General features: G+C 30.8%; 1 protein-coding gene across 1 annotated transcript in view; it reads right to left on the bottom strand.

The window, feature by feature from the left end:
* nAChRalpha1 (nicotinic acetylcholine receptor alpha1) overlaps positions 1-13,556 on the bottom strand; it is a 115,729-nt gene that overhangs the window by 14,918 nt on the left and 87,255 nt on the right. The window contains 2 exon segments of the mRNA XM_011500784.1: positions 592-772; positions 11,410-11,519. Of these exon segments, the coding sequence (XP_011499086.1) occupies positions 592-772; positions 11,410-11,519 (291 nt within the window).

Here is a 13,556-nt window from a genome sequence, read left to right as displayed (position 1 = left end):
TAACAATACTAATAATAATAATAATGATGATGATGATGATGATGATGATGATGATGATGATGATGATGATGATGATGATGATGATGATGATGATGATGATGATGATGATGATGATGATGATGATGATGATGATGATGATGATGATGATGATGATGATGATGATGATGATGATGATGATGATGATGATGATGATGATGATGATGATGATGATGATGATGATGATGATGACGATGATGATGATAATAATAGTAATAAAGGAATGAACAAGTAAGGAGAAACTAACTTTTTTTTTATCACTAAGAGCACCACAACATTCCCATAATTATACACAATTGTCGTTGAAAAATTTCGAACAACTATATTTGTCTAATGGTACCGAGTTTATTGCAGTTGAAACTTCTAGGAATGATAGCTCCCCCGGCCCCACCCCCACACCCACGCCTACCCGCCAATCACCCCAAGATACACATAACGACATCGTGAAACAACATTAGCATTTATTTCTTTCTTTCTTAAGCTTTAATTTAAGCCTTTAATGGCAATAAACTCGGGCATGGTTGTTCGTTGTAAGATCAATTATTGTGCTCTTACCGTATAACCATCGTAAGTCCAGGAACCAAATTTCATGAAGCAGGTTTGCTCGTCAAATGGAAAATATTCGACATCAATTTCACAAAAGGATTTGTAGATCGCTGGAGGCTTCCATACAACTTTACCGGTGTGATGTAAGATGGCTTTAGTCATAATTGTAACTTCATAGTTGCCGTCGGCGCTAAAGAAATTAAAAGTAAGGAAGATCGTCAGTTGTTGGTAATTGTACCTTCCCATTAGAATAAAATTTTCAGTCAGCTAATTAAAGCGACTTTCAAAAATTTTAATTAAAATATATTTAATTAAAGCAATAAATTCAAAGATTTCGAACAAAATTATTTCATAACTTTAAAGGTTCGCAAAAATATACTGGCGCTCTCATAAGGTTCGGCAGGATATCACATAAATACCCTTCGCGTAATATAACAAAACAAATATAATGTCTTGAAAATCGATTAAACAGCATTATAAATGTTTATAATTATCAATAATTCCTAGAAAGCGCAAGCAGTTCATTGGATAGGGCAACCAACGACTCGAAGGTAATATCATAATTTTCTTTATTCAGCGTTCTACTACTCAATTCATAATAGTAGTGCCAGATTGGGTGAGGAGTATGGTGGTGATGATTTTCCTGGGCGGCAGTTGCCAGCGCCCTAAAATGAAAATCAAAAAAATCGAATCCAAGGGCGCGGTAAGATATTGGGGTAAAGCGGCGGGAGGGGGACTTAAAATTGTGGCTGGGAGCCGGAGCCGAAGACGCATGATAAGCCGCACTGTCTGCGCATGAGTCGCAGCATGCGCGGAAAATGCAGATTCGCTTCTTCGGGATACAGTCGCGTACGCTAGATTTATTCCGGCATGGTGCACAACCTTTGGGGTGGAGTTTCGTTCTCTTTCTCCATCTCTGTCTCGTGATCCGAGAGTAAGCGAGTAGCGCACACAGCTTCGATCGATATAGTGAGAATGCGCTCTGCGATACGATTCTTCCAATTCAGCTTCCCTACTTTTTACGCTCTCTGTCTTTTCAATCCCCCCCTCCCTCCTCCCCAGAAACCCCACACCAACGCCACTATCGCCACCACTACCCACCCACCCATCGCCATCGCCATCGCCCTCACTCACCCACCCCAACCACACTCTACTATCTTTATTTCTCTATTTCTTGCGCTCTCTTTCGCTCTATAATTCTGTCTCTATTTCTCTCTCTCTCTCTCTCTCTCTCTCTCTCTCTCGTTTCACATTCCCTCCTACTCTCCATTATATTTTTCTCTTTCTGACCACGGCTGACTGTAGGTATAACTATTGCCATCTATCTGCTCCCATCTCCCTCTATCTCCGTCACTCACTCACTCTCTCTCTCTCTCTCTCTCTCTCTCTCTCTCTCTCTCTCTCTCATCGCCTACTTACCTCACTTTCTATCTCTTTTTTCTTCTCACTACTCTTTTTCTCCGATTCAACTATATCAGAAAACGACTAGATTAAAATCCACTGCACCATAAATAGTTATTTTTTTGTAAGTCTGCAAAAGATGGAAAAACTTTTTTTCAAATTTCAAAGCAAGTTTTACACTTTTTGTGATCGTCTATTTATTTGATGATATTTTTTAACGATCAGCGGTATTTGAATAAAACTTTCGCAATTACTATATTTTTACCGCGTATGCGAGCCATTTGAAATTTAAAACAAATATTAGCCGAACGTATAGTTACCGTTGATTAAATTACAAATTAAGACCTCATCGTTTTTACTACTTATTAAAATTTTATTTTTCTATTATTGTGAAAATGAATATACTACAAAGAGATTAACATATCTATATATGTATGCGGCATACATAGAAATCCCGTATGTCGATTATACTTAATTTTGATAAAACCCGTATAACTCAGCACAGTACGAGTTAATACTCTTTGGAACTTGGATATTTTAGCAAACGATATAAAATAAATGGTTATCATTTATTTTCAGTGTTTAAGAATTTGGCAGGAGAACAGCGATTTTAATGCCACATTCATTATGAAAGCGCATCATTAATGATTAATTTGTTGAGAAAATTCCATCCACGTGGCAAAGCGATAGAGATGGGGGGGAGGGGGGAGTGATAGGGGAAGTGAGAGTGGGAGTGGGAGGGGGGAGAGAGAGAAAGGAGGAATGACAGTTCAAAATTTACGATCTTTGAAATATAAATAATATGAGTTAGGAATATATATAGTTAAAAAGGCTTTGGTTAGGGAGGAAAACGTTCATATAAAGTTTTAATCTCAGGTATATTTCGTAATAAAGTTACAAGCTGATGTAGAAGTACGTTGAAGGTGATCGGGTAGAAAGACCAGCGAGACGATGTAAAAGGACGCGATGAGTGCGACACGGGGCGGGAGGACGAGGTAAATCATAACAAAGGTAAAGAAAGGAGAAATGCTGCTAGTCTAGCATTAGCGTCGAGAGGCAATGACGTAATAAGACGCAAAAATATAAAGGAAAATAGAGTGTCAGTATGTTTGTGCGCGAGATGTAAAAGGTGGCCGTAGGCGTTGCCGGATCTTCTGTTGATTAAAGCACGTATTTGACGGGCTCGGGGCTGTAGGTTGCATGTGCACGAGTATTCACCTAGCGGCAGTGGCTGACGTATAACTGGTGCGTTCCAGGTCGAGCGCGACGCTCCGATGTTACGTAACTATCGAGTTATATGCATCCCGAAGCCTGAAACCGATATAGAAGCCCTTCCCCGCTCGTTCCCTCGTCCATACTGTCTCGTGAACACGCATGCACGGGGGCGCACACGCACGCGTATTTACAGACACGAGCTGTGATTTATACAGGCGCACTCGCGTCTAAGTTATACTCATTACCGCTCCGCAGGCGATTTTTCACTCAAGGCAACGAATTTAAGCTCGCAGCTTTACAGCCCGCTGCTTTAGATTTATTCCCCTCTTTCGACGTTATAAGTATTTACGTTACGTTGGTTAGCCCATTACTACCTTTTACTACTTCTCCCTATTTTCTCTTATAATTTCCTAATGAATTTTGATGATAATTCGAATTCTTTTATTATACTTGAGAAATCATATCTTTTATAATTCGCGTACCGCGGTTATAATAGTGTCACGAGTGCCTTTCTTGCTTGTCATACAATCGACATTTAATTATTATGTATCGACGCTTTTTTCGCACGATTTAATCTAATTCAACTTATGTATGACAATCGGCGTCTCTCTTTCTCTCTTTATTATTACAATATTTTTAGGTGTTAATCGAACAAGTTTTTCTCATTATCTACGATATTATCGTTCTATATTACCTTACCATTTAAAATTAATCTTTAAAGTGCGGCTATTGATTTTCCATATTATAAGAAAAGTTTTTTACGACATTAACAAGAATGTACATATTACGCTTATTTATTAAATTTAAAAATTTATGATGAATTTTTTGATAAACATGTCGTTCCACAAACATTTTCATCATTTGCATTTTCAGACTTTTTAGTTCTTTACAAATTCTTCAATAAAACTAATTGGACAAAAAATATCTAAGATTGACTTAAATTAACGTTTTATTGCTTATTATAACTATTACATAAATAAATAATAAAATTAAAATTTTCAGCAACAAATATGAATAAATTCTTTTAATCAACATGAGAAAATTTAAATCTCGCTACTCCCATTCATATATATTCTTTATTAATGAAAATAAAATAATGCCTTTGGAAAAGGATACAACTACATTAGTAATAATAGTATATGATAATCTTGATTTTTAAAACTTTATTGTATAATGAAATTGTGGAATGAAATGAGAAATTAACTTTCATTTACATTTTTTTCTTTACTTCTTTACCTGAGTTTATTCTAATTTCTTTACAGAAGTAACATATTATAATTTATAATATAATTCTGTTTACAGTTCGATAAACAATTTTGCTTTTAACATTTTTTTACATCTAATTAATCAATGGTTGAAGTACTTGATCACGAAATAGGTTGTTGAGAAAGTTAGTTCCATGTGCTTACATTACAACTAGCTGTGCTCGCGATAACTGCGTTACCAAGTTTAATCGTTGAATAGAAGTCAGCAAAGCACAACAAAAGCATAGTACGCAAAGTGATTATTTCACGGTGTGTTTAATAATATTTTTTAACGGGTTAAAAAAAACGAAAAATAGCAACCGTAAATTGACACTGTTTAAATTGTAGTGGAAAAAGGAAATAACTAGATAGAGACAGCGATAGAATATGTTAGTTCTTTATATATATATATATATATTGTAAGTATGTATAAATATTGTATGTACATATATGTTATTCAGTGATATTTCATCTTCTTTTCACCGATCGCTTTCATTCCCGTCCAATGGCTTCATCTCAGTAGTTCAAGTAATCTTTTTCCTCCAATAGTTTCTTTACTATATTCTTCCCTTTCACGGATTATTTTGAAGAATCATTTAAAATCATATCTAAGATACACATGCCGATTCTTTTTATACACACAAAAATCAATAAACAAATAATTTAAAAACATTTTGGTAACATAATTAGTAGTTAGTACATGTTATATGTAGAATTGCCGGAATTGTTGGTCTATTCAGCCTTCAACAACATGAACGTGAGTGTACCTTCTATATTCGATCCTAAAATTAGTATAGATCATCTTAGAGCTCGTGCTGTAGGTATATACGCGCCGATAACGAGAATAGTTCAAATATAAAATAATAAAATTTATTCGAAATAACTGTGAGGTGGAAGTTCAAATGAAAACGGAAGCACGTCATTCAATTTGTAATCTAAGCGCATTTGTAATCAACGTACTTCGTTAATAATCTACAGTCTATCTATCCAAAGCAGTAATTCTGTCGAACGCTATATATATATATATATATATATATATATATATATATATATATATATATAAAGCGTAAGAAAAATATTTTACTTATTATACGGCATTTCATGCTGCTGTGCTTATCAAGACTCCCAACTACTTTTCTCGTTCACATCTCCTTGACACGCATCCCCTATCGCAGGCTCACTCTTCGATTTTACAAAATGACTCTCATCAATCTATAGACTGCGCAGCCTTACAAGAGAAAAATTCTTCTAACATGTTGGATAGCTGGATAGCATATCCCTTTATAATACACGCGAATACACTCGATTTCAATCAATATATGTCGAGGCTAAAGCGTACTCATGAGATTCTCAGTATGCTGTCACGACAAAAAAATGTCCCCAAGTTATACATTTAAGATTACTTCGTGAGTCTGCATTTATAAAACTTACAAACTTTATTTACAATCTTTTCAATTCCCCCGATAATGAAATCACAAATATTATATCGGAAATTTCAATAAAATTCAATTACTCGTTTAATACGAATGCAAACACTTTCATCATAAATTTTCAGTAATAAGAATTGCTCATAATTAATTAAACATAATTATTTGGTATTTAAGAGACAGAATTTACGACCAACTATTAAGCAGTAATTTATAAGCTATTGCTCTCAATGCGTTAAATAGAGCTATTGCTTATTACGTAATATTACTTGAAAATAATAATTATAATTTCTATGTACAATAATAATAATAATAATAATAATAATAATAACAATAATAATAATAATAATAATAATATATAAATTTTACAATCTATAATGGTTATTGAAAGCATGAACATGTTCACACAATGAATTATTTTACAAAATAGATACAGCAACGGAGCATGAGCCAGTATATACAATTATAGGATATAGAGTTAATGAACATTTTGAACGTACAAATAAATACAAATAAAATTATCATCGGGTACGCTTGCGTAGAAGCTTGCGAATAATAATAAATTAATGCACTGTAAATAATGTAATATAATATGATGTGCAATTTCTTATGTGACAATACGATAAAATAATCTTTAATATATAAACATATGATTAAATTATATTGTAGATTGTTATAACGTGAAGCAAAGAGGAAATAATACTTGGATCATTGATGAATATCTCAATTCAAGTCTCTATAACTAACAATGTCGATTTGTTCGATTTGTTGAAGTTGATATTCCACCGATGACGAGTCTGCACGTCGCTTTAATTTATTTTTCCTAACTATTATTTCCTCTTAGCTGCACTTTATAACAATCTTTTGAATTATATATTATATGGATTTTTATCAATCAATAGTATATCAATATATCATGAAGTTGCATAACACGGTGTTTACATCGGAACAATGTAATAGACGAAAATTTCAATTTTATTTAAAATTATTAATTTTCAACATAAGAAATTTTCAAATTATTAACCAATCGAATAAATTCTATATTTCTTTTTTTTTTTATTTTTTTTAACAACTTTTCTTTATTAAATCATTAAATATAGCAATATATGACATGCAGTTTTAACTTTTTCTTTATTAACTATTTACATTTTAGTATCTAAGTATGAGTTTCGTAAGTTACATTTCCCACTGCTCAGGTATAAAAGTCAATACTCGTCCTTTTTCTTCAAAGTTTTATTTTTCACCTGTCGTGGCTGGAAACTATGAGGTTTATATTTTATTTTTATTTATTAAAGTATCGTCCGCTCGCTGCGCAAACTATAGTAATCTCGTGTTCAAATGTCCTTTATATTATTTAGTAAAGTTTTATTCCAAACCTGCTCCCCTACAGAAGAATACGGTTTACATTATGTTTTCAAGTTTTGCACTTTGGTTATTCATATATTAAAGGCTACATTTTATATTTTATATTATTCTTGTGTTAGTATGTATGCAAATGAATTATGGATGATATTGAAATATTACTAGTTGATATTCTAAATAATCAAATATTTAAAATTAGCAATAGTATTTTTATATTAAACTCGTTGAATTTGTTTTTACAATAATTCTTTAAAAATCTTATGTCAATATTTTGAATAATATTTTGAATTCTGTAATTGTAAATACAATTTTATATAAATTTTATTTTTATACTTATATTCATATTAATGTATCATTAATCGTAAATAAATGAACAAATAAATAAATTCCATTAATTCTTTATAAAAAAATTATATTATTATATATCATCACATATTGATTTAATTTTAATTAATTATAACAGTGAAAATACTATGTTTAAATTACATTTTTTATTGAACCTAAAATCCACGTTTAAGTAAATATTTTATTTATTATTTGAATAATGATTAGCATTTGAGCAATATTTATATTTTTGCTCGTGTTACTATTTTAAAATATAACATACCACTGTATGATGAACCACTGTAATCTCGAAATATACATTTGTTAATATATTGATTGAGAAAATAAAATTTCGGCTCGTCGATTACGTCTAAATAGTTACTCATCACGGTCTAAGAATGTAGAAAAAATCTCGTAAAGGCGTATAGTACTCGATATATAATTATTAAAGTCCTTTATGATTTAGAGCGCATTATAAGAAAATCCCTCTTCACGACGACATTCCAATAATTTTTTTGACAAATGGCCTTGACAGATAATCAAAAAAATTATTATAGAGAATGGAAAAATTCATAATTGTATAAAAATAGTAAGGAAAGTTAATTTATGCACTTGATTTCTAAGTTAAAATTTAATAAAATTAAAAATACAAAAATATGAAGAGTATGAAAATGTTATAAAATTTTAATAATTCATTATAATTTAGCCTCCATATTTCAATTAAATGTTTTAATTATTTAATGTTATTATTAAATTACTTTGAATATTGATGAAATATTAAATTATGAATAATATCCTATATGATGATAATAATTATGTTCAACATAATTTATTTATTAAGTATCAGTGCTATGTACAATAATGACTTAAGTTTCGAATAACGATATTAAAAAAATTATTAATAATTGTTATTCACGCTTTTACGATTGTATAATAATTTGCTTTTATTCACGATAAATCGATGAGGTTATGAAATAAAAAAGCTATAATAAATAAGGTTAAAAATAAACATAAAACCAATATTTCGATAAAAAAAATAATATTTTAAATTAGAATGCTATTAGGTATAGATGAATTGATTTTTATTTTATTTTTTATTTTTTTGTTTTTTTTTGTTTTTTTTTTTTTTTTTTTTTTTTTTTTTGCTAATTATGATTATCTTATTAGAAGTATGCATAAATAATAATTACTAATATAAATAAGAAATGAAAATAATTTTTAAAATTATGTTGTATATGTTGTAGATTGATTTTTGACATATTCGCAATAGCATAAATTTGTTATAATATCGCAAATATCTAAAAATAATATGCCAATATGCTTATTCAGTATTTAAATAGAATAAATAGTTTAAATTTTATGTTATCACGCATAGACATTCTCTTACGTAATATTTAAACATTGATATCAAATCGTTCTACAATTTTCTTCGTATTTAAACAATTTTATATTCCATCACTTATATGAGAACATCGAACTATTAATTATATGGAAAAACTAACGGAGCTTCTTATAATAATGAATATAATATAATTAATGAAATAAATAATTATATGTATATTTTAATAAAAATTAATTCTTTTACGTATTAAATTGCATACGTGTCGTTCGAATAGTCTGTATGCCGATCGTGCAAATCTATGGATTCGCATAAAAATTCTTTTCTTAGAAAATAAAGCAGAAAAAGTCGTATATAAAATAGTTATTATTAAAGAAAAAAGAATGTAATTTGTTATTGAAAATGAAGATGTCTAAGATAAACAAGAGCTTTTAAAAAAAATTTTATATTTACATCTTTATTTATTAATATAATAAATGGATGTTGAATATTGAGCAGATATAATTTAATTTATATAAATCTTATGATTTAAGTCACAATTATATACTGTTTGTTGGAATTATAAGAACTTTAGCGGGCAAATACTTTGCCCTCAGACATGTTGTGATGGTGATTTTTCCAAAAACGATAGTCTTAAATAACTAGATCAATATTTCTCATGGGTGCAATTATTTATTAATTTTTTTTCTATCTTCTAATAGATTATGAAATAGTTTAAAGGCTAAAATACGAGAGATTAAAAGAATAAGAGAATGATTGGTTGAAAAATAATTTTGAAAGATGATGAAGATTAAATGGAAAAGCCTTACTAACGATGCTTAGGATAAGTGGTGATTATAAAAATGTTTAGTGAAAAACAAAGTAAACTATTAGTTGTATAATAAGTGTAAAAATATTTACATCTACAGGTGTTCTTTGTATATATATATATATATATATATATATATATATATATATGTTTTTGTTTTATTTTTTTACTTTATCTTCGTCGAAAGCATGAATAAGACAACAAAGAGAATACGATAGAGGGCGTGAAAGAGAGGACACTAGGCAGTAATTAATAAATCTCGCAAAAGAGAAAAAAAAATAGGTGATGCGTCAAGAATTGCGAGCATTGAGAAAATCAGTTGGACGATATGTGCAGAGTGGATCGACCGAGCGGATGAACTGAGCTTACCTCAATGCCCGAGAGTGTACTTCTAGCATTCTAGCTTCCTGGTATTCGATATCTTAAAGTCGGGTCGTCTTGTCGTCTCGGGCGTATTCTTTAGTTGTTAAAAATAACCGCTCGTCATCGACCCTCTTCCCTTTAGCTACACGACTACTTATATCGTGTTTCCGAAATTCGATAGCCTTAAGGACATGCTCGAGTATCACTGGTATCTGCTCATACCACTACTACATCTACGCACTTAATCTATAATACACTTTGTCATTGGTGCACTTGGAGAAACACGGGGATGAGTGTGATGAGAGAGGGGGGGGGGGGGGGGTGGGGGGGGGGGGGGGGAATAAAAGTAAAACGTTGCCGAGAGGAATAAACGCGTTAGTGTGAAAGAAAAGAAACGCTATTCCTGACTTAGTTTTCAATAATGCAAGGATAGGTGAACGCATACATCTTGAACTGGCAATAAACTCGCGTAGTGGCGCAGTCTTTCCTAGTGTATTTATCTTACACTCGTTTATGACGGGACGAGAGGCGACGAAATAAAGAAAACGATGCCGGAATCCTTAACGAGAATGAGAATAAGAAGGAAATATTGAACATCCAGCAATAGCTGTAATGGGCGCAAGTGCTAGCTCCTTACCAGGTATGATCTATTGTTCTAACAGCTTTGATTCAACTTATTAATTATGATATTCTTTCACCTCTTCTCCTCTCCTCTCCTCTCTCTCTCTCTCTCTCTCTCTCTCTCTCTCTATTTATCACTTTTCACTTGTTTTTATCCTTCTTTCTGCTGTATTTTTTGAGATATTATACATTAATCGACCAAGCATTTATCTGTCCGATGACGTGACATTTGTTCTGTTAACGATCGATCAGTTGTTGTTGCCTATGATTTTATTGAAAATGAAAATATGTTTAATCGATAAGTAGAACGAGTACTATAATGCCAGACAGTTTACCGGACTAAATACAATGTGAGACCGCTAGTTCTGCTTTAATTCCACCAACCCGTCACGATATTGATTTTCCAGTTACATTATTCTTTTTATGTCTTATTTATTTTCGTTTGAATAGAAGAAAATTTGATCATTTATTAACAGAATAAAATTCCCATGTAAAGAAACTTTGTAATCAAACTTAAAATGAAAAATTGTTTTAGGATAGAGTTTCTTTCTTTTTAGGACATGTTTCCTTTTTAATGCTGCAATAGTTTCATATTACATTGTACATTCGGTTAAGCAAGTTATTTTTATATTGTTTTCTATTTCAATCTGTTATATATTTTTTTTTACATATATTTATTTAACATATCGTTTACTTCATTATCAAATAAAGATGAAAACTCACTTATTATAAAGTACTATGTCTGGCAACCATATGTGCTCCGATGGTACGTGAAGAGTATCAACGCCTCCGTAGTCATCTGGATTCCATTTAAGTTTGTAATCATTCCATTCCTGAAAAAATGCCAAGCGAAAAGTATATTAAAAAAAGGGAAAGCGAATTCATGAAACAAATGAATATGAGCAGAGTTTATGAATCAGATTAGACATTTTTTTATTTATTTATTTTTTTTTTTGTTTTGATCTTGCGATCTCGTTTTATCTACCCTCGTCAATATTACCTCTTGGTATTTTTTAAAACTATGTACAAAAACATAATAATAATAAAAAATACGTGGATGTACGCGCGTGCGTGAGTGTGCGTACATGTGTCTGAAGAGATAAGAATTTTTATTTCTGCGTTACATCAGAGATATTGACACAAGTTCACGCTGTTAGTAAAAACGAAGATTTTAGCAATTACTTAATAAATTAAAAATTGTACGAATGTCATTGCTTGAGCTGACTTCAAAATTTTTCAAGGATTATTCTAGAGTTGCTGTAAAAACGTAGATTGCCTAAAGGCATGAAATTTTTGCCCCCTCGACCATAGTCCGTTAATCACAATCGAATTTTAAATTACGAAAAGTGAGATGAAGCTATTATAGTAATTGACTTTTCGAATTAGCTATTATCTCCGATGAGATTGTCGGTTCCGTAGGCAATATACTACAGATTATCGTTTAATAGACTCCCAGCCCTTTTCAATTGTACTTCTCGATTATTCAATTATATGCCAAACTAACTTTGTAATGATTTTTATGCTTACTTTAAGTTTGATAATGATCGATAAAATATTATCGCTCATAAGTATTACAGAAACCCTGGATGTGGTATCCATGGTAGCCACTGAAAGTTCTATTTCCCTATGAAATTGTGTTCCTAACAGCTCGAGGCTTCTAACATAGTGTTTCGTGTGTGCTATAATCCAGGAACACACAAGCTATATGAGATTTTTATCAGATTTTACTTAGCGACAATTTTAACTTAGTCCTCGAAATTCAATTAGCTTCCTGTATTTTATAGTATACCATCGCAAATAAATATTTTCAACGATTAAGCATGAAAAAAAAAAAAAATAAATAAATAATAAAGCATGAATCAAATTTTAGACACGCGCACACATAAATGCATTGTTCAATTATACTTAGAAAAGTTCATTATTTCATGTCGAATTTGTATGTGTGACATTTTTAATTGAAATATTACGTCTTTGACAGTTGTAATTACATATTTATACTTCATAAATACATCAAATTTAAATCGCATGGTTACTCATAATAATCCACGTCGAATATTTCATTTTAAAAGCTACATTAAGTATAATCTTTTTATTATGACGCCTTTTCATATTCAAAAACATTCACATGGGCAATAAAATAATGATTTAAAAATTTAATTTAAATTTATACTAATTGGACGCATTGATCATTTGTCATCGAATAGAATAAGATTTAATTCATTTATTAATGTTGTAATTTAGAATTATTAAATAAATAGAATTAAAGAAGGATTCCGATTAAAGATTGTTAGTATTCAAAATAAGAAGTTTTAAATTAAAATAAATAAGTTTTTTAATGCAATGTGAGATTTTTTTTAAGATATAAATGATTACAAAGGAAATCGTTATTAAAAGTACGAAAGAGAAATTAAATTTTCCTATAGACGTTAGGTTGCGTATTAGTCGATATACGTGCCATACCGCTAAAGTCAACCAAAAGATTTGCTGTGGATCAAAAGACGTTGGGATTTATCGTGAAATTCATGATTTTCTAGTAGACTTCCATTACGTGACTGAAAAACGTAATTATTCATCGAGCATCTTCTTTTTTGCTCAAATTGGAGCCCTCTTGCTTGACTGGTGACTATATTTTTATTGCTCTCTGATAATCTTGTCAAATGAAATTAATCTAAAATGTATTTACACGAAGGAGAAGTAAATGAAAATAATCGATCAGTGTTGAGATAATGATAAGTGAAATTGATAAAAATGGTGGAAGCATATCGGATGCAAGAGGTGAGAGATGTAATGGGTAAAGGCAGTAAGTGTCAGAAGAATTCGGCTCAAAATTGAAGAAAAGTGAGGTACGAAGCGATAGTAATAGTAGTCGG

The sequence above is a fragment of the Ceratosolen solmsi genome, unplaced genomic scaffold, assembly GCF_000503995.2.
Source record: "Ceratosolen solmsi marchali unplaced genomic scaffold, CerSol_1.0 scaffold27, whole genome shotgun sequence".
Taxonomy (NCBI): domain Eukaryota; kingdom Metazoa; phylum Arthropoda; class Insecta; order Hymenoptera; family Agaonidae; genus Ceratosolen; species Ceratosolen solmsi.
This window is presented reverse-complemented; position numbering and strand designations above follow the sequence as displayed.